At 43.2% G+C, this 27,975-nt stretch overlaps 1 protein-coding gene across 3 annotated transcripts; it reads right to left on the bottom strand.

Moving 5' to 3' along the window:
• Positions 1 to 56: 56 nt before the first annotated feature.
• Positions 57 to 27,354, bottom strand: LOC128413517 (protein mono-ADP-ribosyltransferase PARP12-like). 3 transcript variants are annotated; one of them, XM_053387549.1, is made up of 13 exons: positions 27,072 to 27,354; positions 20,182 to 20,314; positions 18,132 to 18,384; positions 17,896 to 18,018; positions 15,561 to 15,662; positions 13,628 to 13,751; positions 10,331 to 10,502; positions 8,421 to 8,541; positions 7,989 to 8,082; positions 6,720 to 6,807; positions 6,168 to 6,298; positions 4,835 to 4,986; positions 57 to 1,507 (listed from the first exon to the last, which is right to left on the bottom strand). In XM_053387549.1, exons 1-13 carry the CDS (start codon positions 27,350 to 27,352, stop codon positions 984 to 986), a joined length of 2,298 nt encoding a protein of 765 aa, XP_053243524.1. In that variant the 5' UTR covers positions 27,353 to 27,354; the 3' UTR covers positions 57 to 983. The 3 variants fall into 3 exon arrangements, with proteins under 3 accessions (XP_053243524.1, XP_053243523.1, XP_053243525.1); XM_053387548.1 differs by lacking the exon at positions 27,072 to 27,354 and adding an exon at positions 23,364 to 23,875; XM_053387550.1 differs by lacking the exons at positions 6,168 to 6,298; positions 6,720 to 6,807; positions 27,072 to 27,354 and adding an exon at positions 23,364 to 23,881.
• Between the last annotated feature and the right edge of the window lie 621 nt (positions 27,355 to 27,975).

Below are 27,975 nucleotides of genomic sequence, written 5' to 3'. Positions count from 1 at the left end.
CAAACAGATTTATACCACTCACAGATGTTCTGGGAACAGAATTGTTAACAAACCAATAAAATTTCAAGTAATTTTATTAAAATCAAAAGCCAAGTATAGTCTTTTTTATGCATCCTATCAGGGTTGTGCACTGAAGCGAAGTTGCTGAGCACCTTTGGACAAGAAGTTTCATGTCAAAAGTCTTCTGCTCTGCTAATTAATAGGAAACTATTTTTCATGTATAATTATGTGTATCAATCAAAGGCACGTAATAATATTGCTCAGCTAAAATACTAAAGGGAAGAAACCTTTTGCCATCCAACACTGCTTATTAATTTTCACAGCTTAGGCCAATGAAATAAAGAGTATCGCAACCAGCCAAGTCTTACGCTTGACAGGAGGTTGCACTGTGCCGTAATGCACAGGAATATCTTTTGATACAACCATTCGGAATATATCCCTGGTACAACGCAGATTAATATCAATCTAGTAGGACAGAAAATAATGTATCAGTGTGTCCTACCATATTTGACATATGAAACATTATCCATAAAAGATCGTAAGACATTGAAATCTAAGCATTCCAATGGCTTTAAACTTATTTTTATTTAACATATGAAACCAGTAATATACATTAAAAATGCTGCAATTTTACAGCTTCGTCTATAATGGACTATTCAGTTATCCATTTTTCTCCATGCAGTGTCCTTTAGCACTGCCAACTGATAAAAACTGAATATCCAATTCCTATCTTCCTCAAGAGCAATGATTCAGCATTTCTTATCTGAAGAGATCTATTGCTTCCGTAAAACCTTCATGCAGTGTATTTTAACACTGCTACTTGATACAAACTGAGTATCTGATTCCTGTCTTCCTACAGCAATGATTCAACATTTCTTACTTATCCGAAGAGACCTATTGCTCCCCCAAAATCTGATTCATTACAAAACAAGACTTCAGTACGTAAATTATACATAACAGCAATGAAAATGCCATCTAGTTGTCTATGATATAACACATTTCTTTTCTTCTTCTTTGTTGTTGTTGTTGGCAGCCATCGGTCTCGGGAGGTATGTGGGAGTGAAAGTGGAAGTTGCAGCGCGTGCTGTGGCTGTGGCTGTAGCTGTGGCAACCGATACGGGAGGGACATAATTTGTTGCAGCTGGCGGAGATGAAGGCACCCAGGGGTGCTGCTGCTGCAGATACACCCGGGTGCTGCTCCTCCCGGAGGTCGTTCCTCTTGCTATGGTTACATAGCCTGACGGTCTGTCTTCACGATAACAGATCAGATATGCAGGATAAATCTGAGGCTTCTCAAATATGACAAAAATTGATGGGTCTGCCACATCATTCACGCAGCTGTCATAACAGTTGATCATGCCACTGGATTTTTCTGGGGGACGAGTATACGCAGCATTCCCCACAACAAAATCACCGACCAGAACCTGAGCCACAAACATTGCCTTCACCTTCGCATCCCGTGGGCAGTAGTGGTGGGAACAGGATGCATCTCTGGCAAAGTAGCTTCCTAGGAAGAAGCGAGAGGCAGGGGCTCAAAATGTTAAGTCCATGCACATACAGTTGAGTGCTGTAAACAGAGCTGACACAGGTTTGGACAGCTGACACTTCATGCAGCTGAAGACATTTCAAACCACAAGCGTTTTTGATAAGTCTTTGGGAAAAAGTTAAAACCAAAAGGAAATTAAATGAAAGCTTTCCCTGTATGGAGCAATTAAAAACATAGACACTAGAAGTACTTGGTACTCCATGCAGTAATAGTCCCCAGATTTTAATGAATATTTTAACATTGAATTAATGGATTTGTAAGCTGCCTTGATATGGTTTGAGATGGTATATAAAATAAGGTGATATCTAAACAAGCCATACTCAGAGTAGATCCATTCCCAGTCAGGGCCATAGCTAGGGTGTGTGTGAGGTGGGTCCCCGCCAGGGATGGAGGTGCAAAATCGGCCAAAAATATGTCCATAAATAAATATATTTATTATTGCTTCATAGGAAAAGGTTTTAAATAGAGGGTGAATTGAATAGGGGGGGGGGGGTTGGAGGAGAGGCAGAAAGAAGAGATAATTTGTCCCTGGCTGGGGGCACAATCTGGATGGTTCTGCCAGGGGCGCAAGATCACCTAGCTATGGCTCTGTCTCAACGAATGAAAACAATGAAGTTATTTGATTCCTTTGGTTTCCATGGGTCTATTCCGAGTACAACTAATGTTAGATTATCACCCATTTTAAATAAAGTGAATAAAAATACGAGTTGAAATTAGTGAGCTGGGCCAGTCCATGGTCAATGGCAACTGTATAGTAAAATATCTGAGCATTACGTGCTATATTTTAATATGAGGGAAATCATCGCATGAAGTGCTGAGCGAGTCCCTTCCATCCAACCCAATCCTGCGGCTGAATAAGCAGATTTTGTGCTGGCCTAGGTTGAAATTCTCACTCATCCAGGAAGCTCACTAAAGGAGCAGGGGTCGGCCAGTCACACTTACTCCACGGTTGTAGTGAGGATCCAAATGGCTAACAGCCATCTACCTGCCACAGTAGCTCACTGGTTACTTCAAGACTGGATGGCTGAACTGCCCTGGACGTGATGCAGAAGCAGCAGCACAACTGCTGGTAGGCGGAGACCTTGTCAGCATCTAAGCCCTGTGCTCAAGAGATCTGTGCTGCTGGCCACTTTGCTACTGGGCCAAGTTCAAGGTGTTGCTCTTAGTATATAAAGCCCTTAACAACTTGGGACTAGACTACCTATGAGCTTGCCTCACCCCATACCTGCCCACTCAATGGCTTCTAGAGGTGAAACTGGCATTACTACGGGTGCCACATAGTGGCCACTCTGCACTGATAAGAGCATGGTTGCCTATTGGGCACTTTTTTCAGGGCCTGCTAAAAAACTTTCTTGTTTAGACAAACCTACCCAGATGCTTAGAAAGTTCAGGTAATTTAAATCTGTTCTAGTATTTTAACTTTTGCATATTTTATAGTATGGATGTGATTTTTTCTTGATTTTACAGTTTTATTTTTAGTAAAACATTTTCAGGCTTTTTACAATCAAGCAGTGTATAAATTTTATTGTTTTAAAAATGTACAGCCACCTGGCTTCTTGGAAGGATAGGATACTAAAAAAGTATTTTTGAAAGGCATTTTGAAGTGCAGCGATGAGCTTGTCAAAGAAATCCTGGAATCTTCCTTTACACCACTGTTGGGGACTGTGATTACCAATCAACTCACTAGGGGCATTTAAACAGAATCCCTTCTTTACCATAAGATGGAGCATGAGGCGGTAGAACAAGTCTGTGTCAGCCAGAGCCTTGAACAGACTATGGTTTTTTCTCACATAAAAGCTATGAAACCCACGTCTGATTGATAGGCGGCACTTTCCAACATACAGTTCCCGGAAGTATCCATTGGAATACTAAGTGCGAACGGTCCATTAACTGATTTGCCTCACGTGCAGCCCACTATTCTAGTTCTGCATCTGACTGATTTTATTTTATAGAGGATGAGATCAAACTATGAAAAATAGTAAAATCAAACCATATAAAAATGAGGTGACTCTTGTTTAAATCCTGCATTTGTTTCAAGGCACCTCACACCACCAGCCAGGAGACTAAACAATGGCTGTCCCAAGGGCAGCTCATCACTCTCATGGCTGAACAGAGATAAGAACCAATCGTCTCTCCACCACAATGGCAGCTTATCCCAAAGTGTGACTTATCACATCAGTATGTTGTTCTTTCCACAAGGAACGGAGTGTGCCAAAACAGGAAGGTCTCCCACTGCATCCTCACAACATCCATGTCAAGGAGGTGAGGCAGACAAACAATGACTGGGCCGAGGCTGAAACATGTAAGCTGGATGGAAAGAAGATGAACGGTACAACCCTCAACGTGTCTCTTGTTACATTTTAGAGTGTAAACGTCTTTGGGCAGGGACCTGTCTCGTGCAACTCTACATGTCTTCTCAGAGCAACTTACTCCTATGTAAGAGCTTACAGGATTTGAATCTTCTTCTAGGAAGGGCTGGTGCTATGCTGTTTTTATAGTAATTACTTGTATAGTTTTAATAGATTGGGGCGGGGGGAGGGAAAGAAATCTTTCAGTGCCTAATTGTTTCCCTCCCTAGGCTTTTAGCTGTTCTTATTTTTATCTGTAAGCCACTAAGAATCCCTGTCAGGGGAAAAGGTGGGGTATGAATTATAATGTAATGTAATAATATATCCTATCATATCATATTTTAAAACCAACAATAGGGCACATTGAACTCATAATTTAAGCACTTTTAAAACCCACTTGTTTCAGTGAGAAAGACTGGTGTGTGCTAAGTGCCCCTGAAACCAAGGGGACTTCACACCAGGGGGCGGCAGATGTTGCTCAGCTACAGGTCCTAACATTCCTGATCGTTGCCCAGGGCTCAGGAGAGGGATGGCTCAGCCACCTGCTTTGCCATGCCACCTGAACAGGTCACAGGGCTCCCAGCCACCGCTGATGAAAGGGAGTTAAATTGGAAGAGAGGTGAAGTCAGCACTCACTTCACTCTCCTCTTTGTTTTTGGGGTGGAGGGTGAACTGTACGTTGACAGGTTTTTGATCATACCTGGCCATCACAACTCCAAAATCTGCTCTTTCAGATTTTAATTTCCTCAACTTTCACATCACAGGAACAGATTCCTAAGGGAAATCATCATTGATCTAAAAAACATCCTTTCAAATGGGAAATACCCTTGTTTATCTCTCTCTTCCCTGGAAACTCCTGAAGCTTTTTAATTTCAGTTTTTAGCAGGGGCGGTGGCTTCTATAGTGAGCTTGCTGGTATCTTATTTAACACTCTACATACCTTTTCCATAGGCTGTTCCATTGGTTCCACAGATTCTCCAATCAAAGTTGTCACTGCAGATGGCCTCCAAGCTAGAAGGATTAGTCCCATGGAACAGAAGTCTCTCATCCACTGTCTTTCCCCCATTTTTCTTCTTCATCTGTTCTTTTTGCCTAGAATGAAACAAACGTTTCTCACTTCCTGTTGAAGTTTAGGCAGGCAGCAACCACTGCCCTCTGCTGGAGTGATGGGCCAAATCTGCCCCATGAATTTGGATCAAATGAGATTTGAAGGATTCCTAAACACTCTGGGAGTTTCCAGCTGGCACAGCTGGCCAGTTTCTATCAATGCCCTGGTCTCTCTGTGAAAGGTAGATGAGTCAAGCAGTAATTGCTCCTCAGGGCCATCTTCACCAGTTTAGTAGGGGAGATAACCAGAACAAATGGAAAGTGCCAAGGAAGTCCAGCTGAACATAGGTAAGAGCTCAGTACTGAGCTAGCACCATGAGAGTAGACAGTACTTTGTTCATTTATTTTTTACACAACAAATGTCTCCCCCATAAATTCTTGACTGTAATACAATGACACTTTCACATATGTGTTTCATTCTGCCAGCAATATGAAAAGATGAGCATTTATGGTACAGTTTACAACCCGAGACCCTGCACTGTCATTATCACCTGCATTATTATCCCCACCATGACTTAGGAAAGTGTCAGCCCAGAGACGTCCTTGATAGGCATCATGTTAATAACCTCACATGACGGATGCACTGATGTCAGACTGCGTGAAATGAAATGGCAAATGTTTGTGGAAACAGATTCTGAATTCTATGCCATATTCTGTGCTTTTCTTGCTTCTAGGGAACCACAGCACTGGAACTACATTTACTCTAAAGCAAGTGACTTACGTTTTGTTGTTTACAGTGTGCCCATGTCTAGAACCAGGATTAGTGAGTTATCCAGTTTTGTCCTCAAAGCTTTTTTTTTTTTTACCCAAGAAGGCGAAGGTGCTAAGATTTAAGAGTCCATGCCAAACTTCATATGATGCAGGCAAAGTTATCAGCACCAACGAGGTTGTACACATGAGCTGCATGAACAACCTGACTATAGTTGGACTATTGTAGTTAAAAAGAACAGAAGCAGTTAATGTTTTAAGCTTCACCCCTCTGCTGTTTGCCATTCAAAATTTAATTCCCCAAGTTGAGAGACGAAGATTTTGAATGAGCCACGCGGGAGAGAAATTGTTGAATACTTTAAAACTCCTGATCATATGCTGCTTTTCAGTGATTAATCAGGGATTAAACATCTGGTTTGCACTGTTGACTAGGATAATGTGATAAAATAGAAACAAACCATTGGAAGATTTGCCAAAGGGACGGATTCTGAATTCTTTTTAGTTTATCGATGGCATAATTGCTCATTGTCTTTTGAAAAAGAGTCTCAATCTTAGTATATTCAGGAGACGTCTTGATGACTTCAACAGCCTAAAATGAAAGGTATCACAATGTGTTGAATGTATTCCCATGGCCCCAGAGAAAACTGACTGCATTCAATTTTTAAAAATTGTTATATTATTAAACAGTTATGCAATATACAAAATCCTAATGTGATACACAATATCATTTAATATATCAGTGGTTCCCATTTTCCCACCCACCAATCAGCTGACAAGTGCTGAATATCTTGGCAAACCACAGAAATCTTCACAAAGAAATCCTCTACACCCTGAAGGCCTTGCTCTTTGTCAGTCACTGTTAGTTCAGAGCCCGCAAGTGTGTATGTTTGCATTTGTCATTTTACTAAAGAAAAATGTAACTATCTTCTTTCTAGACATATATGGCATTAATGACATGTACAAGTGTCAGCCTAGAAAAATTATATCCTTTCCTGCAGTAAATCAGTTACCTTGTACCCAATTGCAGGTAGTGCTGATTTATCCCAGGTGTTTGGATAGTCTGTGAATGGAGTGGACGCTGGAGTCTGATTTGTGTGGCTGGAGGGAAGAGAGAGAACATATTTGACTGCAGCTTCTTTTTCTCTAAATGCAGCAGCTCCTCATGGCTGCTGCCACTTGCAATAAGAAACTGTTTTATCTGTAAACATGACAGCTGACGTTATGTTTGAGTTGTATATTGCTCTTTTTCACAATACAGTGGTACCTCCACACGGGATCCGTTCCGGAGCTCCGGTCGGATCCCGAGGAATTTGCAACCAGAGGTGCCTGTTCTGTGCAAGCGTGTGGCGCAGTAGAGCACTTCTGTGCATGTGTGCGGGGTGAGACCCGGAAAAATACTTCTGGGTTTGCCACGTTCACATCCTGAAGGATATGCAACCAGAGGTGTGCGTATCCAGAGGTACCACTGTACTCACTTATCACAAGTAATACATTTTTGTCTTTAGCTGCAGGCGATTCCCCTGCTCATCAATACATGTACAAGTCATACCTCGGGTTGAAGTAGCTTCGGGTTGAGTGCCTTCAGGTTACGCTCCGCGGTGACACAGAAGTAACGGAACGCATTACTTCCGGGTTTTGCCGCTCATGCACGTGCAGAGGTTGCGTTTGCTTCAGGATGCGAACAGGGCTCCGGAACGGATCCCGTTCGCATCCAGAGGTACCACTGTATATAGGAAATTTCCCATACTGAATGTTGTGTTGTATGTCAAGCAGTTGAGGGAGGGAGGGAGGGAGGGAGGAAGAAAGAAAGACAGAAAGAAAAGCGAGAGAAAGAGAAAGAAAGAAAGAGAGAAAGAGAGAGAAAGAGAGAGAGAGAGAGAGAGAGAGAGAGAGAGAGAGAGAGAGAGAGAGAGAAGGTGCAATGCTAACACACAAGGATTTGTGGTCGTGTGAGGGCAGCCTATCTCATTTAGGGTTCTTTATTTACCGCACTGGAACTATATATCCACCATTCTCACATGTCTCATTCCAGGGACATCTTACCAAATCCTAGTTTGAGAAACTAGGCTCTAATCATCGTCTGGCACCATGGTCAGAAACCACACAAGCCAAACACTCTATGGTAGCATAAGGGGACTAAAAACAAGACAGCACATTTTCCCAAAGTGTGTAATGAAATTATTCAGTCTCTCTGGGGTATAAGCACAGATAGATATAATTTCATACGCTGGATAGTCTGCTTTTTAAAGCAAAAGATGATAAAAATGTTGACTTTATACCCCTTCTTTGTCTTTACATCTTCAGAGGAAACAAACTTGGGGCGTCTCCGAACCTCTCTCTGGGTTTGATACTGCAAGTTTCTCTGTTTCATATCTTGAAAAAGAGGACACATGTTTTAATTCAGCAAGTCAGAGAACACAAGCCAACTTTCTGTTTTTCTAACAGTAAAGGGTGAAGCAGAGCAGCTGTTCTTTGGCCACCAAAAGCCAACTAAAAAGTCTTACACCTCCAAGGGAATTTGAGAGCAGAATGGCAGATTCTCTGTGCACCCTTGCAATTCTTCCTTTGTGTATCATTTCTAAGCTTTAAGTGGGTATTTTCATAGTCAGCATTAAATGTTACGATGGAATACAAAGGTGGAGTTAGTCTCTTAGATGCTATGGAATTCTGGGAAACTTTGAATATACTGCAGGCCATTGTAGTTACAGTACCTTTGAAGCTGATCTCGTACTGCTGGGAGCCAGCTTTGAACTGGACACTGCCCTCTGGAACTGCTAGAAATAAATTCTCCAGGTCATCAGAACCTAAACTGGACTCCTGGAGTTGTCCACCCTGTAAAGGAAAAATGTGAAATGTGACAAGTAAAGCCACATGAAAGTCATTAGGATTAGCACAGCCAAGTGTTTTCCCAATTTAAAATGAAATGCTTATGTAATACCACTGGCATGCAAATACAGACACTGCTAAAACAGCTTACTGGATGCACATTAGTGCAAATGAAAATGAAAGTACTGAAACTGACTTTAGAACTTGGAAGCCAAGCCTTATGAGGAATGACTGAGGGAGTTGGGTATGTTTAGCCTGGAAAAGAGGAGACTGGGAGGAGATATGGTAGTCATCTTCAAATATCTAAAGGGCTGTCACATGGAGGAAGGAGCATGCTTGTTTTCACCTGCTCTGCAGAGTAGGACTCAAACCAATGCATTCAAATTACAAAAAAGGAGATACTGACTCAACATCAGGAAGAACTTTCTGATAGTAAGAGCTGTTCAGCAGTGGAACAGACTCCCAGGAGAGATGGTGGACTCTCCTTCCTTGGAGGGTTTTAAGCAGAGGTTGAGTGGCCATCTGTCATGGATGCTTGAGCTGAGATTCCTGCATTGCAGGGGGTTGGACAAGATGACTCTCAGCATCCCTTTCCAACTCTGCAATTCTGCAATTCTATGATTTCTATAATACATCAGGAGTAGAGAACCTGTTTCAGCCAGAGAACTGCATTTCTTTCTAGGCGTTATATGCCACTTGTGGATGAGAGTCAGAGGCAAGAGTGAGCAAACAGGAGGATTCAATTTTACCTTTGTACAGTAGAATAGTTTCTACACGTACCCCACCCCTCCATCCTCCATCAAGGAATGCAAGAAAGATTATCAGAATTCAAAGACACTCAAGGAATGTGCAAAGCAAGACCAGTGAGGCCTGGGCAGAGTCCCAAGAAGAAGAGGCCAGGAGGAGCACATTCAGCCCTCAGGCCTCTGCCTCCCACCCATTAACACAGATGCAGCTGGATAGCAGGCAAAAGACTATTTACACCACAAGAGCTTTGCTTTTTCCAGCCACCCATAAAAAGTATATTTTCCAGCAGACTCTTATGTTCTTAAGCGACACAATTTTGGCAGATCAGGAAATGGGAAACAGCAATAATCGGAGAAAGGGGTTTGGGCTCAGGAGTGTCAAATGTTGGCAATTCTTACCATGGTCTAAGTGCAGGAATGTCAAAATTCCCTCCTTTCCAGAACAGCTCGTAAGTGGTATGGGTTTTCCATAAACCTCATACCTTACTCCTGCATGTTTACCTTTGATTATGAAGCCTCCCAGAGAGAGAGGGGTGTGTGTGTGTGTGTGTGTGTGTGTGTGTGTGTGTGTGTAAAATAAAATTTATAAATTGAACCTTATCTTCAATGAAAAGAATCTACTGTGTTGTTAAAATGAAAGTAGGGATCATTTAAATACAACTGCCCTAGATGCACACAGGGCTTTTATAGCGAAATCCTCAAATAAAAGATATCAAATAAAAGATATCTTGCAACAACAAATGGAATATACTGACAGCCCAGCTGTATAATTCTAAACATTATTGTTGGGAAGGAAACCGTTAAGCACAGTGGGACATAGGATTATAGTGCAAAGGAGCATTTTTGCATAAGTTGTTGGGGGGGGTCACTTATGATACCAAACAAATAGGAGCCTGGATCAAATGTTACTTTGTCTTCATTGTTTGCAAAAAGTGGAGACTCTTAATGGACTTGAGATTTCTCTCCAAGAAGTGATGTCTGAAGAGGTCCAGAGGCCCTGGCAGCAGGCATTCTGCACAATACCAGAGACAAACAGAATTCATACTGACCTGTGTCCCATATTCAGTCCACTGGCCCTGGTCATTCTTCCAGTACCAAAGCCACTTCGTTGTCATTACAAACTTAGGAGGTTTGGTAACAGATGATGGGGTGGACAGACGTCGAACATGGGACATAGAAGTGGTCATGGTGCTGAAATCGATGTATTCTGGATCTGAAATACTACGCGAATGTGAAAGAGGGAACATGTCTAATTGTAAATGGATACCAACTTTACAGATACAATAAGGTGTGAATCTGAACTTATTTCTGTGGTTTATTAGACTATGGCAAAATGAGACGGTTGACATTAATTCTAAGACAGGAGACCCTCCACGTTGAACCATTTTTGAACCCTGGTACCAGCCTGTTCTCAAAACTATCCTAAAGGCATTATATTATTTATTAAATTTGTGTACCGCCCTAAACCCATAGATCTCAGGGCAGTTCACAACATTCAGGAAATGCCTCATGCCATACAAATTAAGTTCCCAAGTACAGTCTACCTCCCACTTGAATAGGAGGCTATCAAGACAAAGGCAAGGAACAAACAAAAAGATGACAAGGCTCAGTTAATCATTTACTAAGATCACAGTTTTTCACCGTTAAAGCAAAACACCAGAGTGGGAAGCAAACAAGATGGCCAGTTTTAGTCATTTTCTCCTTAAGAAATTAAGAGTTCTTCCAAACTCGTAATTTGCAAGATGGAGATGGACAAGGTGAAAAATGAGCAGAATTTACTCATTAGAAAGCCCCTCCCTTCCCTATTAAAAGGCATTAGCTAAAAATATTACTAAAACTTTCCTGTAGCCAGTAGCTATTTTAGCTCCTATTCCAGCTCCAAAGAGAGGAACTCTCTTCTTCTCAGTGCTCTCAAGAACAGCACACACCCACTCTGCCTTAAGGATAGGTATATTCTTCCCTTTCCATTTCTTGCTCTTAGTATGGGTCCTGCTAGCAAAACCGTCACACCTACGTTTCTGTAGGCTTTTTAAAATAATCTTTCACTTTTCATAACAAGGGGTGGGTGGGCGTGTATTGTAGGAGTTGCTGCCTGCTTAAATTGTAATTTTTTGGTCTTTAGCAGCATTTACATATTCTGTCACTGCTATTTCATATAATAAATCAAGCTTTCTTTATTCCTTTGGTGTGAGATGTTCTTGTGGGCATTAAGGTTATGGTTTAACACATAATCATAACAAACACGTCGTAATTCCAGCAAAAGTTCCTAAACTTCTCTGTAGTACCGTATTTTTTGCTCTGTAAGACTCACTTTTTCCCTCCTAAAAAGTAAGGGGAAATGTGTGTGCGTCTTATTGGAGGGAATGCAGGCTCCGCAGCTATCACAGAAGCCAGAACAGCAAGAGGGATTGCTGCTTTCACTGTGCAGCGATCCCTCTTGCTGTTCTGGCTTCTGAGATTCAGAATATTTTTTTTCAAGCAAGCAATAACGAACATTTCCCCAAGACTTCATTCCATCTGTTCATGAACTGGGGAGTGGAAAGAGAACTTTTGGAGCTGGTACAGTGAGGGGGGAAAGTATTTGATCCCCTGCTAAATTTGCCCATTTGCCCTCTGACGAAGAAATGACCAGTCCATAATTTGAATGGTAGGTTTATTGTAGCTGTGAGAGACAGAATAACAACAGGAAAAAACCCAGAAGACAAAAGTCAGAGATTGATGTGCATTATAATGAGTGAAATAAGTATTTGATCCCCTATCAACCAGCCAGATGTCAGGCTACCTGGTATCTTCACTGTATGTAAAGAGCTGAGATTAGAAGCACCTGCTGTAAGGGAGAGGTCTTACCTGTAATCCCAGCTCGTTCGCTTGTACCTGTACAAAAGACACCTGTCGACAGAAGCAATCAATCCAGCAGATTCCAAAGTAGCCACCATGACCAAGACCAAAGAGCTCTCCAAGGATGTCAGGGACAAGGCTGGACTGGGCTACAAGACTATTGCCAAGCAGCTTGGTGAGAATATGGTGCAATAATTCGCAAATGGAAGAAACACAAAATAACTGTCAACCTCCCTCAGTCTGGGGCTCCATGCAAGATCTCATCTCGTGGAGGTGATGAAGCAGCCCAGAGCTACACGGGGGGGAACTTGTCAATGATCTCAGGGCAGCTGGGACCATAGTCACCATGAAAACAGCTGGTAACACACTACACCACGAAGGACTGAGATCTTGCAGAGTCCACAAGATCCCCTTGCTCAAGACAGCACATGTACAGGCCCGCCTGCAGTTTGCCAATGCACATCTGAATGACCCAGAGGAGAACTGGGTGAAAGTGTTGTGGTCAGATGAGACCAAAATTGAGCTCTTTGGCATCAACTCAACTTGCAGTGTTGGGAGGAGGAAGAATGCTGCCTACGACCCCAGAACACCACCCCCACCGTCAAACATGGAGGGGGACATATTATGCTTTGGGGGGGGTGTTTTTCTGCTATGGGGACAGGACACCTTCACCGCATTGAAGGGACGATGGACGGGGCCATGTATCATCAAATCTTGGGTGAGCACCTCCTTCCCTCAGCCAGGGAATTGAAAATGGGTCGAGGATGGGTATTCCAGCATGACAATGACCCAAAACACATGGCCAAGGCAACAAAGGAGTGGCTCAAGAAGAAGCACATTAAGGTCCTGGAGTGGCCTAGCCAGTCTCCAGACCTAAATCCCATCGAAAATCTATGGAGGGAGCTGAAGGTTCGAGTAGCTACACATCAGCCTCGAAATCTTACTGATTTGGAGAGGATCTGCAAAGAGGAATGGGACAAAATACCTCCTGAGATGTGTGCAAACCTGGTGGCCACCTACAAGAAACGTCTGACCTCTGTAATTGCCAACAAGGGTTTTGCCACCAAGTACTAAGTCATCTTTTGCAAAGGGATCAAATACTTATTTCACTCATTATAATGCACATCAATCTCTGACTTTTGTCTTCTGGGTTTCTGGGGGTTTTCCTGTTGTTATTCTGTCTCTCACAGCTACAATAAACCTACCATTCAAATTATGGACTGGTCATTTCTTCGTCAGAGGGCAAACGGGCAAATTTAGCAGGGGATCAAATACTTTCCCCCCTCACTGTAGATAGCTTCCTTCCAAGCCACTCACCCTCAGCGAGAGACTCTTTTTCCCTTCATCCCACCCCCTTTTTGGGGGTGGGTGGGGAGTGTTTCCAGGCAAGGCCCCCCCCACTCCTCCTCCATTGCAGCAACTGCCCACTCAGCTTAAGCATGTCTGTGGGACCAGCTGACTGGCAGAGGTCTGCACATATCTGTGGAATACCAAGACCAGCTTTATACCTGCTAATACTTGGGTCAGAATAAGCTTTTTCTATTTCCTCTCTTCGGGGCAAATCCTTCCAACCATTTGCAGTCTGTACCTGCCATCGATAAGGCATATCGTAATGAATCATGTTACAGTTAGCTGCAAAGAGAACAAGCAAAAGTGAGTCACAGGTTGCTTCAACTGATATGCAAGGTGATAAAACAAAACAAATCAGAGTCCAACTTCTGCATGTCTGTAAAACATTGTATGTTTTAAATCTTCCTTAACAAAATGCTGAAAGTGGCTAACACAGCTGCTATTAAAAGCCATAAAAAGTCAAATTATGCTAAAAAGAGAGAAACATATGAGCAAACAAGCAGAATCAGCAAATGTATACCCAAGAGCAGGGGTGACAAATTGAATAAAATACTGGGTATTTTATCCAAGTACGCCCCACCCCACATAATCGATCACAAGACGCGGCACACACAAATGAAGGAGATGGAAAGTTGATGAAGGACCTGTGGCAGAAGCAGAGAAGAGAAGCTCTCGCCAGGGGGAGGATGGGGGGAGCAAGGGAAGTTCCCAGGCGAGAGCTGGGAGGGTTCACCTTTCTCTGTGGGGGACAAGTTAAGATTTATCTGCAAAAGAGGACATTGTATTTTCACTTTCTTTTTAATGCTTTTGTTTAGCATAAACAAAGAAACAAACAAACAAACAATTTTTGATTGTAATGTATTATGAAAAAGTATCAAAATGTGTATTATAGGTTAAGATGCATATACATTTATTTTTTAGTAAATGTATACAAAATATATTTTGTAAAAAAGTGAATTTATATGTCTTCTTATTTTTGACATTGACATTTTGACATTGATGTGGAAACAGGACAGCAGACGTACAAACGAGCACGTGAACTGATGCAGAGCAGAAGGTCTGGACACAGATCCAACCCTTGTTTATTTTTGTAAGAAATGCCACAGTGTGGATGCCACTATATAGAAACTCTTACCATTTTATTTGAGGAAATAACAGAACATCAAGCAGAGCCTCTCCCCCCCTTTCTCAGGGAACAGGGCAGAGTATCAGAGCAGAGTCAAAGAACATTCATGGTCTGAATGACAAGGCACCACTGTCCTGAACTGGAAGCAAGACTTGAGTCAAGACTCAAAAGCAAACAAGTGACTTAAACTTAGGGCCATCTCACACTGATCACAGTAATCTAGCAGGAGGATTCCAAGGATGGTAGTTAGACAGATTCTTATCTGAGAAGATGCACTACAACCAGAGCTGGTAAAGAGGTGCTCCTAGTCCCCGCTGCCAGTGAAGATCAGGCAGCAAGACAGGGCCAGGAAGCAGCTGCTTCAGGAGGCTGATCTCATCCATGACAAGCAAAAACACAAACTCCTCATTCCTAAGGCAGCCTGCCATCTGCAGTTAGGTCTTGCTCAGGTTAAGCTTCCACTGAATAGCCCGTAACAGTACCCGGTCACTCGTTCAATGGCAGCATCACTACTCAATTAAGATAAAAATAAAAAATAGGGTGGGCAGCCCAGGCTTACACCCCAGGGAGGTCACTTCAGTGCTGCTAACACAGCAGTCTGACTTAACCCCCCCCCCCGGCACACACTCCACTGAGCCTTGAGGCAGACAGATGCCAACAACATTTACAAATCAATACCTGGCATATCCTTTCATCAGACAAATAATATGACTATCAAATGTGATGGTTGGGGGAGCAGAGAGCTCCAGCCCCCTCCCCGTCCCAACATTCCAGTTTCTTTGACACCCTCACCCCTCGTTCTGATACACTGGATCCTGTTGCTGCACCCAAGGCCATTTCTTGAGTGGGCAAATGGGGCAGGTGGAAGCAATGTAAGCAAAGTTGGCAAAGCAAATGAAAGCATTATTACTTGTGGGGAAGGCCTAAATGGAAACCGGGCCTTGGACTTGTCTGTTGGGACTTACTTTTATTTTTGCAGAACCGCCAGACATAGAAAAGACATATCTCATCACTTTTCTCCTTCTCTGCGTTCTGAGGTGGTTTAGTACAAGGAGTGGCTTTGACACCTGTGAAAGATGGACGGGGGGAGAAATAAAGGAACATAATCTTTAGTAAACCTTGCTTAAGAAGAATCGCGTGATAAAACATGCAAAGAGGCATCATATATGTGCCTTGCTTGGAAGGCAACTACGCTCACCGCTATACCTTGCTTGGATTTCTTAGTTTATTGTTATATGTATTTTATAAAAATTCTGAATAAAAAATTTCATTTTTCGACAAAGCCACGCACTTCTCTGAAGTCTCTCAGCCCCACTCACCTCACAGAGTGTTTGTTGTGGGGGAGGAAAGGAAAGGAGAATGTTAGCCACTTTGAGACTCCTGAAGGGGAGTGATAAAGCAGGATATCAAATCCAAATCCAAACACCGACAAAGAGCAGCCAGCAACACTGTCAGTTCAGGATAAGGCTAATGCAAATTAGGAGTACAGGGAATCAACCCTAAATTATGCTACAAGGCACAATGCATTGTTCCTAATTTTAAGACTGACAGAGTGTGATCCACCACAATCTTACCTGAAGTGGACATGGCACCAGGGGCACCTTTTTCTCCCCCCCCCCCCCGGGAACTGTGTTGGGGTTGGGTGAGTGAGGGATCCCAAATAGAATTAAATCAGCATCAGCATCAAACTAGTTTAAATAATTCTTTGAGAGGCAACAACAGCTACATTGTTATAAAACTGATATAAGTTGGTATTATTAATAAATTTTAAAATTATATACTGCCCTTCACCCGAAGATCACAGAGCAGTTTACAATATAAAAACACAAAAATACAAACCATAATAACAAACAAAAACAATACCCACCCCTCGCCACACAGAGAGTTTAAAAGCCACAGATTGTTTAATTAGCCAAAGGTCAGGAGAAGAGGAGTGTTTTTGCCTGGCGCCTAAAGATATGCAACGAAGGTGCCAGGCCAGGCATTCCACAAGGAGGCCCGTCTCATATTGCTGCCCTCCAGATCTCTTGCCAAGGAGGTTCACAAGGAGGGTTGCAGGGTCTGGGTCAGTTCACATGCAACAGAAGTAGTTTATTGTGTGTGAGAGAAAGATATATACCAAATATGTGGTGGCAGCAGCAGTCATATGTAAGTGCTTACTAGTCCAGAATGGTACCATCCACATGTAACAGGGACACATCGGCAGGCATTGAGACCCCACCACTACCACCATTACGCAGGGGAGAACTGAGGACTCATAGAATGCTGGATGGGGTTGGTGGAAAAGATTAAAGTAGAGCAAAGCATGGCTGTCAAATATTATTTATTTGTGCAGCCAAACCCATTACAATGGCTGTCTGACAAAATTGGAGCAGTAGCACTCAGCACTGTAACATACTGTGGCAGTTTGTGTATGCAATCTACGCTGTTTGTGGGATATATTACAGTGGTACAATGGTACCTCGGGTTACATATGCTTCAAGTTACAGACTCTGCTAACACAGAAATATTACCTCGGGTTAAGAACTTTGCTTCAGGATAAGAACAGAAATCGTGCGGCGGCAGCGGGAGGCACCATTAGCTAAAGTGGTGCTTCAGGTTAAAAACAGTTTCAGGTTAAGAACAGACCTCCAGAATGAATTAAGTTCTTAACCCGAGGTACCACTGTACCTCGGTTCTCGAATGTAATCTGTTCTGGAAGACCATCTGACTTCCGAGGTGCGTTCGAAAATGGAAGCCATTATAGCCATACTTTGGATCTCGAAAGTTTTGGCTCCTGAATGCCACAAACCCAGAAGTGAGTGTTCCAGTTTGCAAACATTCTTTGGAACCCGAATGTCTATGCCGCTTCCGTAGATTCCGACTGACTGCAGGAGCTTCCTGCAGCCAATCAGAAGCCACACCTTGGTTCCCAAACATTTTGGAAGTCGAACGGACTTCCGGAATGAATTCTGTTCGACTTCCAAGGTACGGCTGTACTTCTGGGTTTTTGGCATTCAAAAACTGAAACGTTTGGCTTCCGAGACACTCAAAAATTGAGGTACCACTGTATATTCCGCCATTCCCCAAATTTATCTGAGTTTATTGGCACATACCTATGAAAACATCAGCGTTACCCAAATTTCTGGCAACTGCTGAAAAATGTAGTTGGTAATTGATCAATGTAAGTTTAAAAGGGGACTCATAGTGCATATTGGGGCTAAAGCTCATCCCTGTATCTTGCCATGAGAACGCAGATATTCTATCTTAGGCCTAATTCAATCAACTTGGATCCTTTGCTAAGAAAGTAAATTGGTTCACCTGGGCCAGGGCCGAGGTTGAGGTCCATGAGATTAGGTATACTAGATGCTTGCTTAAGTCTGGCTTCTCTCGGATTTCCTGCACTTGATTTTTCTCCACTTGATGCAGGTCTTGCAAAATTACCTAAAAGAATGGGAAAGGGCTTCAAATGATGAGGAGAAATGAGGTCCTTTCACATGCCAGAGTGATGCAAGCAGTACATGGTGCCCACAAGCCCCTTCCTATAAATCACTCACCCTTGCGAGGACCCAGTTCTCTGGACAGTACAGCAGTTTTGTGTTCGCAGATTGTCTGGATGTTCCAGGCCACTTGATCATCCACTCCTCCTTCGAGCAACAGCTTTAGAGCATTTGGTTGCAAAAGGTTGTGAGACCTCTTGCACTTAGGAAACCTACATTCCCCTCTCAGGAAATACCGGCAAATGTGAAGCTTTGTGCAATTATCTTGCTGGGCACAATTCCCATCCCCTTTATTGTAGAAATTGCATACCTGGAAACAGGAAGTGAAAGTAAGAAACACACAAGAATTTCAATTAATACTGCACTGGTCTGAATTGCAGGTAATGTGGACAAATACACCAGTTTTGGTAATATCCTTAGCAGCTGTATCACATACAGAAGCTGAAGACTTCCTACTTATGTTGCAGAGATATATTTTAAAAATGTGTAGACAGTAGGGCCAGGAGGTATCTGGTTGTCAGTATCACAGTATTAGGGCTGGGCGATTTCAGCTTTTCAACCCCAGCCAAACATTGTGGTCTGACGATATGCTGCAATGTTGAAAAAACAAGCTGCATTGGCCTCAGCCTGCAAGGCGCTGGGTGAAATTGCCACAGCCCTCACCGCAGGAGCTGAGGCTGTTTCACCTCAGTGCCTAGTGGGCTGTGGGACAACACAGCTTGTTTGTAGGGCTTAGGTGGGGCAAGGGAGGGCTCCTGACCCCCAGCTGAGTCATCCCCCGTGCTCCCCCTCCTTGTGGGGAGAGCAATGGGGCTCCTTTTTGCGGCTCTGCCAGGGACGGGGAGGGCTCTGTATCCTCAGCAGAGCCATCCCCGCTGCTCCCACCACTTGTGCGGGAGGCAGTGCTGGGCTCGGTGAGCCTTTAACTGTTCGGCTGAGGGGAGCGGCAACCACACTCTCCTCAGCCGAGCAGATTAAAGATGCAGAGGGAGGAACAAGCTGTATTGGAGCCTCACCGGTGCACTTTTTTCTCCCTCTGCATGGTATGAGGGCAGAGTGGGATGGCAGTTTCACTCAGCGATATATTGCTTGTAAAACCGCCACCTCTCACGAGTCCCTCTGCTAGCAACACTCGCTGGAGCAAGTCGCTAGCTAAGGGACTCAGCAGTGGTGGTTTCACCAGCGATATACCACTGAGTGAAGCTGACACTGTGGTCTGCTCCTCATACCTGGGCGATATACCCAGACATACACGATATATCACCAGGTAACATTGTGCTATACTGATATATCACGATGTCTGAAGTATGGATGGAGTTATGTAGAGGCATTGGTTGGCTTCAGTTTTTCCCGTGGCATGGTTTTTGCATAGCACACCTACACACCATGATTTGCGATGAACTGTCAGGTCGAAAATTCTGAAACCAGTATGGTGATATGAACTTCAAACTGGTTTGGGGCAATATATTGATAGATCACCCAGCCCTAGTAGGTAGCATCCAGTGATATTATAGAATATATAGCAGGGAGAGCACAGGGTGATATTTGAAAAACACAGCAAGCATAATTGCAGATCAGCTGAACTCTTCTCTTCAACATGCCAATTTTGCATTTGGAGTTCCCTTCTTCCTATGGAAAAAGTGTTCAATTAATCAGGCAACAGAAACTCCACATAAGGAAGAAGGCATGTGGCAGGGGTTATACTAACAGATTTGTCTGCAATTTGATTACAAACCCAAACTGTAGTAGCAGCAAGAGGAGGCCTCTTCAAAATTCCAGAGGAAGAGAATACACCTTGTGGCTGAGGACTCGGCCTTTCTCTCTCTTGTGTGTGCATACATGTGCCTACAGAGAATACCCTCTTCAAGGCGCACTGAAGACAGTGGAGATTTTTACTGTTTGCTGTGAACATGCTGTTAGTTATTTCCAGAAATTATGGCAAAATATTCTATGTTTGGATATTTGGGCCATCTGATTTTTTCCCTGAAAGAAATGTTATGATCTTGCTGACTCACAAAAAATAAACCAGGCAAAGTTTCAGAAAAGGCAACCTATAGAAGAGGGCAAACAAACATCTAGGTGATGCTACAGTATTTTCATAACTTACATCAGGCCAGAGAAAATGATCATTTTGGAGGAGGAGAACACGCAGTTCATTCTCATTGAGCCCAGAAAGTTCATGAGCCTTCAGGACTTTTCGGTTAGCCTCTGAAAAAACTTCATGAGAATACTTGCATGCCCTAGGATAAAAGTAAAAGGAGAAAAAACATAATCAAGGTATCAGAAATACCTGGGAATACACATGTGGAGTGAGAGCCTACATATTCCAAGGACCCTTCACTTTTTTGTAGGCTACAAATCCTGAATTTGTACAATAACCTGAGTTCCTTGAAATAATGTACTATTAAAAAAATTGTATTATCTATTCTGTTCTATTGAACACATTTTCCAAATTCTTGCATACTCTACACCAAGGATGGGAAAATTTTGGCCTGTAGATATTTTTGGACTCCCAACAGCCCCAGGAAGCTTGACCAAGTCAGGAACGATGGGAGTTGTGGAAAAAGGCATCTTAAAGGCCATAGATTCCCTACTTTTAAGTGACCAAGAAACAAAATACCAAGGTGAGGTAAAACATTTGAAGATCCTCAGCATGGCAGACATCAATAATGGCAGAGAGAATGCTTAGCTTGTGCCACAACCGTGTCCTTGAGTGCCTCGTTTACGTGAATAGTCGCCACTCACTCTTGCAGCTGAAGGCAAAGCACTGCCTGGGGGTCTATTGCTGTGGGGAGGGAAGACCCTGCTCTCCACCACTGTGTGGTCAGCACTGCACAGCATTGCTCAAGGTTGCTCCAAAATGCAAATCCTCCTCCTAGATACACACATCAGTCACCACACTGATAAGGCTGGTAAATTAGTAATCACACTGAATACCTTCCACCCAATTCTCATGCTGTGAGATTTCAGCTTAAGGTATCATTTCAGTGTCTGCACCTAATGCATTATTTCTGGCAGATTCCAATCCATTGAGTCTACTCTTGGTTCTCCTTTTGGAATCTGATTCAAGGCCCAAACAATCCAGGAGCTGAATTTTTGCTCCTAGAAACAGATTCTGCTCAGTGTTTATTCTGAGGAACCGAGGTCAAAGTCTGACTGACAGGATACTTTACAAGAACAACACAAGAGATTAGTGACGATGGTATTTTATTTTATTTTATTTTTGAAATTTTCAAAAAATAGAGAAAAAACAAAAAAACAATTAAAAACACATAAAATTTACATTCCTTACTTTCAATAACAAATTTCCTTGACTTCCCCACACCGCCCCTTCTTGTATTCCAGTTCCAATTTTTAGCTCAGCAAGTTCTTGTCCCCAAATTTTACCTTATTATATTTAATTCATTTTAGTTAACCAATTTTAACTTATAAACCTCAGTCTTTATACATCAGTACTTATTCTTAAAAATCTTTTTCTAAGGTCGACCCCAATTCCCTTCCACGAATTCCCCATTTTTATATTAGTAGCAAAACAAAATAAAAGGAAACAGAGTATAATTGTACACCCTTTGGATTCCCAAAGCCCCACCCCCCCCTATGGTATTTTAAAGCACAAGCAAACAGCTCAGACTTTAAAAAACCACCTTCTTCATACTGTATCAAGGGACTTGTTTTAGAATTGCTACAACCTGACTGTTTAGATCAGGTATGGGAAGCCTGTGCTTTTACAGAATGTTGTTAGACTCCAGTTCCTACCATCCCTGACTATTGACCATGCTTGCTGGGGCTGATGGGACTTGGAGTCCAACAACATCCGGGTCACAGGTTCACCAGCCATGGTTTAGCTGCATGACCTCTCTGCTTTGCCTTTCAACCCCTCAGGCTGTGTTGTGTTTTTCTCATTCTAGTCTTAAATTAAGGAAGCGGGGAGGATTTCCCAGTGCTTCTTCAGGACAACAGAATGTGTAACATTGCTTGGACGGATCGGCAGAGGGAGACTCATGAAATCTTCCTTGCAGGACTGGTTATATAGGTAAAAAAAATATGAAAAGGCTTTTGTACAAAGCAAATCAACCCTGGATCAACAATATTATGAGTCACACAAAATCTCCACCTCAGAAAAAATGAGGAAAAATTCATTAACACTGACTACAAGGGCTTGTGTAGTTTGTGCCTTTGAGTTGCACTCATGAAAAAATACAAGTGGGGGAAAAATAGTTGTCACCTAGTAGTCACCCAGACAGCTCAACATCTGTTGCTGGAAGCACAAAGGAATTTGAAACTGTACCTATTTGGAATCCCATGCAATGCTGACACTAGAAAATCTGACACTGTTTTCAGTAGTACCAAATTCTTCAAATAATCCTTTGTTTTGCTCTTCATTAATATTATTCTCTTTCTTTAGACTCCATCATTTTAACCTCTTAAGTCACATATACATCCTTAACAGTTTTCCAGGTGCACCCCAATTCCTCCCTCCCCCATTACTTACTGAAAACATATGAGATATGCTCTTGACTGTATTTGGGTTATTATCATTGTAAAACCTTCTGATGTTAAGACTGTATAAAATTATTTTTTTTCAAATAAAAAGAAAGAAAAAGGGGAAAAAATCTGACACTGGTGCCGAAGGACTGGACATCCCTTTCTGCTTCAGGGCAAAATTATCTAAATACAATTCATATAGAATTTACTAGTAGTACTTCTACTGTGGCATATCCAGGGTTCTTATATGTTGCAATTCCGCAGGTGTACATAAAAGTATAGAATGTGGTAGTGGGCAAAGAATTCAGTTCTCTGAGAACTTCACTTTTCATTTCTTCTCTCAAAACCCTCACAAAACTCAGGTGTTCAGCACTTTATAGTCGTTTAGATACTCTTGAAGGAAGCGTGTAGGCCAGTGTTTCTCAAAATTGGGTCGCCAGCTGTTGTTGAACTATACACCCATTATTCCTGATCACAGGTCCTGCTAGCTAGGGATGATGGGAGTTGTAGTCAAACAACAGCTGGAGACTCACGTTTGATAAACACTGGTAGGCAATGTCTGCTGAAATCTGAGAAGCCAGAGTTCACTCAGTAAAAAAAAAGTCAGCAATTTGGTGTATCCTCAAAGTTGGAGGATTTTCTTGTCACAAATCAGTTTGCCTAGGCACATTTGTGTTTGTGGTGAGCAAGGAGGGGGACTGACAGACCAAGCCACAAGCTTTCCCTTTGTAAGATGCTGATTTCCCTGCTATTCAGTTTATCATTGTGCCATAACAACAGATTCTCTCATTCCTTCACACTCACCATCTGCCACAAGCCGGCCTGAAGCATCTGCCCTTGATGTAGTTCTTGCAGATATGGAGGTTTTCGCACCCCCCACAACTGTTCCTCAGGCAGAGCCGCACTGGGGACACAGCCAGCACCTGGCGCAAGGAGTCCCGGGGGACAACCAGAAACTTTTCCTTCCCTGCATCCTGCAGGATCTCCTCTAGCTGGTGCTCAGGCAGCCCCGAGAGCGAGGGGAGCTCACTGAAGCCCAAGCCCCCTCCCTTAGAGCAAAGGATCTTCGTGATGAAACTGCACACAACGGCGTCAGACATGTTCCTTCTCTGATCTGCCTTCCTTTGTCCTTAAAGGCTTGTTTAGTTTCCAGCACAGATTAGGCTCCACCTTTCCCAGCCCAGCTCACATGAGAATCGAAACTTAAGGCAAACGCAGCAGCTCCCTAGCAACTGAACACCTTTAGACTCTGCCCTTCTGCTCCTTCCTGCTAGTTCTGTTTGCCTTCAGTTTCGCTTCTCATGTGACTTGGGGGCTGCAGGATTCACAAATGATGAATCATCAGACCCTCACAGAAGCTACATGGGTGGTTCCTCACCAAGTTTCCATTCAGATGAAGGTAGCCATTTTATAAACTTAATTACAGTGGTAGCTCGGGTTAAGTACTTAATTCGTTCTGGAGGTCTGTTCTTAACCTGAAACTGTTCTTAAACTGAAGCACCACTTTAGCTAATGGGGCCTCCCGCTGCCGCCACACAATTTCTGTTCTCATCCTGAAGCAAAGTTCTTAACCCGAAGGTACTATTTCTGGGTTAGTGGAGTCTGTAACCTGAAGCGTCTGTAATCTGAAGTGTATGTAACCCGAGGTACCACTGTACATGTCCAGCCACAAACTCTGTTCGAAAACAGGCTTGATTTTACAATTTAAGACACATTTCCATCCACACTAGACATTAAAAGCACCCGCCTCCCACACAAAGAATCCTGGGAATTATGGTTGTTATGGGTGTTGGGAATTGTAGCTCTGTGAGTTCCCTGGATACCATATTTACTTGAATTTAATGCGCACCGTTTTTGGCCAAATTATGTCATGAAAATTAGGGTGCACTTTAGATTTGATGGCGCCAGCAAATACTTTTTTGGTTTCAAGGTTTTGAAATTTGAGGTGTGCATTAGATTCGATGGCCCATTAGCTTCACATAAACACAGTACTTTAAATGTAATGTGTGCATGCAATCTTATTTTGCCTAGTCGGCATCTTCCACCCTCAGGGCTAAACTAAATAGCCCAAACACTTTGATTTATAAAGGACCTTATACTGTACCGCACAACTGATTAGTGACCACGGCATGGCATTATTTTTCAGGATAGAGGATTGTTTCTGAGTGGGTATGGATAAACATTACAAGTTGCAACTCAAGTATTGTCAAGAGCTTTTGACCCCCATTTTAATCTAGTTCCAGAAAGGCATTTACTGGAAGCACTTTCAAATCCCTTGGATTTCAGTAAGATGCTAAAATCCCTTAACTTGTGGGTGGCTTGATCTCAGCATTATAGCACTGTTGGCTCTCATTATCTACAGAAGATATTTAATATTTTAAAGAAACATAAATGGTTAGAAAGGAGAACGCCTATATATGGTATGAAAAGAAGAAAATTCATAAAGGGTTTGAAAACCACATCTTCCGAAGGTCATTAATAAATGTATGGGACAGGTATAAAAATTTGTTGGAATTTAAACTCCCCCACTGGATTTCACCCTTAGAAGTGATGAGCATAAAAAAAGATCAATATGAGGGGGAGGTGGGTAACATATGGAGAATTGACAGTTAAAGAAGGGGGGAAATGGAAAATGAAACCCTATGAAGAAGTAAAAGAATTTGTCTATGATTGGTTGCACTACTATCAGGTCTGTGAAATGTTTAAAAAAGATTGTAAAATGTATGGATATGGAGAAAAAGAATCAAAATTTCAACTAGAGATATTGAATAATGAGTATAAAAATTTGTCTAAAATGTATAAAATGTTGCTGGAGTGGTATACAAAAGATGAAGAGGTCAAATCGGTAATGATACATTGGGCCAGAGATTTTGGTTATAATATACAATATGACAAATGGTCAAAATTATGGAATGAAAGATTAAAATTTACGGCATGTACTGCGTTAAAGGAAAATGTGATGAAAATGATATATACATGGTATATAACGCCAGTAAAACTAGCTAAAATGTACAAAACATGTAATAAGTGTTGGAAATGTAAAGAAAAAGAAGGGACATTCTATCATATGTGGTGGGAGTGTAAAAAGGTGAGAGGCTTCTGGGAAATGATATATAATGAATTGAAAAAGATGTTGAAATATACGTTTATTAAGAAACCGGGGGCCTTCTTATTGGGATTGGTAGGAAATGAGATAAGTAAGAAAGACTGTAAACTTTTCCAATACGCAGTTACAGCAGCGAGAATACTTCTGGCCCAAAAATGGAAATAGGAAGAGTTACCGACGGTGGAAGAATGGAGACTGAAATTGACTGATTATGCAGAACTGGACAAACTAACAGGGAAGATTTGGTATCAACGAGACCAAAAGTTCATCGAGAACTGGGGAAGATTTACAGATTATCTGAAAGGCATGTGTGATGAACAGATAACGTTTGTTGGTCTTCAAGAGACTCTGTGAAAAACAGAGGAATATTGTTAAAAAGAAAATAAGAGAAGGGAAGGAGATATCTAAAGGCCATACTAAGTTAAGAAATGCGTTAATAATATTGATGCAAACAAAAGATCGGCAGAGGAGTTGAGGGAAGTTTAAAAAAGAGATGAATGTGTGATAAAATGTGAATTGATTGTATAAAAAATGGTTGTTTTTTTTCTTTTGTGGAAAATGAATAAAAATATTTTTAAAAAAATAGAAAGGAGAACACCATGGGGGGGAGAGAGTTAAGCACTTTTAACTTTCTGAGATTTAAGTACAAGATTAACTCTTAATAATAGTGGAATCCAAAGCACTTGGATTTAATCATTTATTGCATTTACATCCCACCAGGGGCATAGCCAGGATTTTTGTTTGGGGGGGCAGGCTTTGTTAGGCAGGCGGAACCTCAGATTGGATTCTGTCCTCCTGCGCCCCCCTGGCTACGCCCATACACCCCACCTTTTCCTCCAAGGAGTTTCAGATGATGCGCTTGGTCCTTTGCCTCCTCCTCACCGCCCTGTGATCGCTGGGTGAAGGGGGGGCATATAAATTTTAATAATAACATCAGGGGAGGCTCAGCTGCACAGCTGGGTGGGGATCTGGCCTCCCAAGTCCTGCCCCAAACCACCTTTATTTATTGTTAAGACAATCAGCGTTTTAAATAAAGCAAGAGGCCCGTCAGGCATCTGGTATGGCCAGGGCCGGATTTATGTATATGCTAAACAAACTATAGCTTAGGGTTCCACTCTCTTGGGGGCCCCCAAAGAATTTAAGGGGGGGCCTGGATGTGCATTTCCAAAATATAAGATAAAAAACAAAATAAAACCTCCATCCAGCAAGAGTGTTTTGTGTTGTGTGGTCTCCTAGGATGTAAGTCACGGGCTCCGCCTGCCGGGCTGCTCCCTCAAGGGCCCCTTTCCCTTCCCCGGGTCTGGCGCATGACCATGTTGGCACCACCCCAAGAGAACTTTCTCCGACGTCCTTGTCGAGAGTGCTTGAAGAGGCCGGCGCCCCCCCCTCCGGAGCCCCCTCCTCACCTGGCTCGGCAGCGGCCCTTGAGGTTGAGCTTGCAGAGGTGGAGCTGCGGGCAGCCGGGACACTCCTTGCGCACGCAGAGGCGCAGCGGGGAGACGGCCAGCACCCAAGTGGCGGCTCCTTCCGCGCGCACCAGAAACCTCTCCTGGCCCGCCTCCTCCAGGATCTGGCGCAGCTGCTCCTCGGGCAGCTCCAGCTGCTGCCCCAGCGCGGCTCGCTCCAGGCGGCCCCCCTGCGCGCACAGCAGCTTGGCCAGGAAGCCAGACACCGCCGGGTCCGACATGCTCGCCCCGCGCAGCCGCCGCGCTCTGCGCTCCGGGCAGCGCCTCGCCGCGAGGAAACGAAAGCGAAGGCAGCCGAGGCGGGGCCTGCCCGCTCCGCCCCAGGGAGGCTCCGTCAAGGCGCGGGAGGCGGAGACCCGCGGGGAGAGCGCACGTGGGAACGCGGGCCGTGGCGAGCGCCTTCGCTGCGCTCTGGCGACGGGTCCTCAAGCTGCTCCCAGAATGCCCACTGGCGAGCGCGGCGGTTCTCAAACTTTTTTCTCTGGGTCACCCGCCGGCCTTGGGTGGAAGCCACTGCATGGGGCTGTTCCAAGGCATTTAAGATTTTGCATTTGTGGGGGAGGCGAAGGAGAGGATCCTTCCCGTTACATACTCAATTGTAGGCTCTGTCAAAACCCCAGAAAGAGATTTTTGGAACAGATGTTGGCACCGCTACAAAAACACAACCCTGAAGTGAAAATGTGTTGCCTGTTAACTGACTGCGACCTGCTTGTCACATATAAAACAGCCTTATTTGCAAAAAACCACTAAAAGTATTTGTGTTAGCTACATAAAAGACAATGCTGTAGATTGTGCAGGGGATTCATTAATTTGATTTTCTTGTAAATGGAGGTATATTTCTGGA

This window comes from Podarcis raffonei, chromosome 5 (genome assembly GCF_027172205.1).
Source record: "Podarcis raffonei isolate rPodRaf1 chromosome 5, rPodRaf1.pri, whole genome shotgun sequence".
Lineage (NCBI taxonomy): Eukaryota > Metazoa > Chordata > Lepidosauria > Squamata > Lacertidae > Podarcis > Podarcis raffonei.
This window is presented reverse-complemented; position numbering and strand designations above follow the sequence as displayed.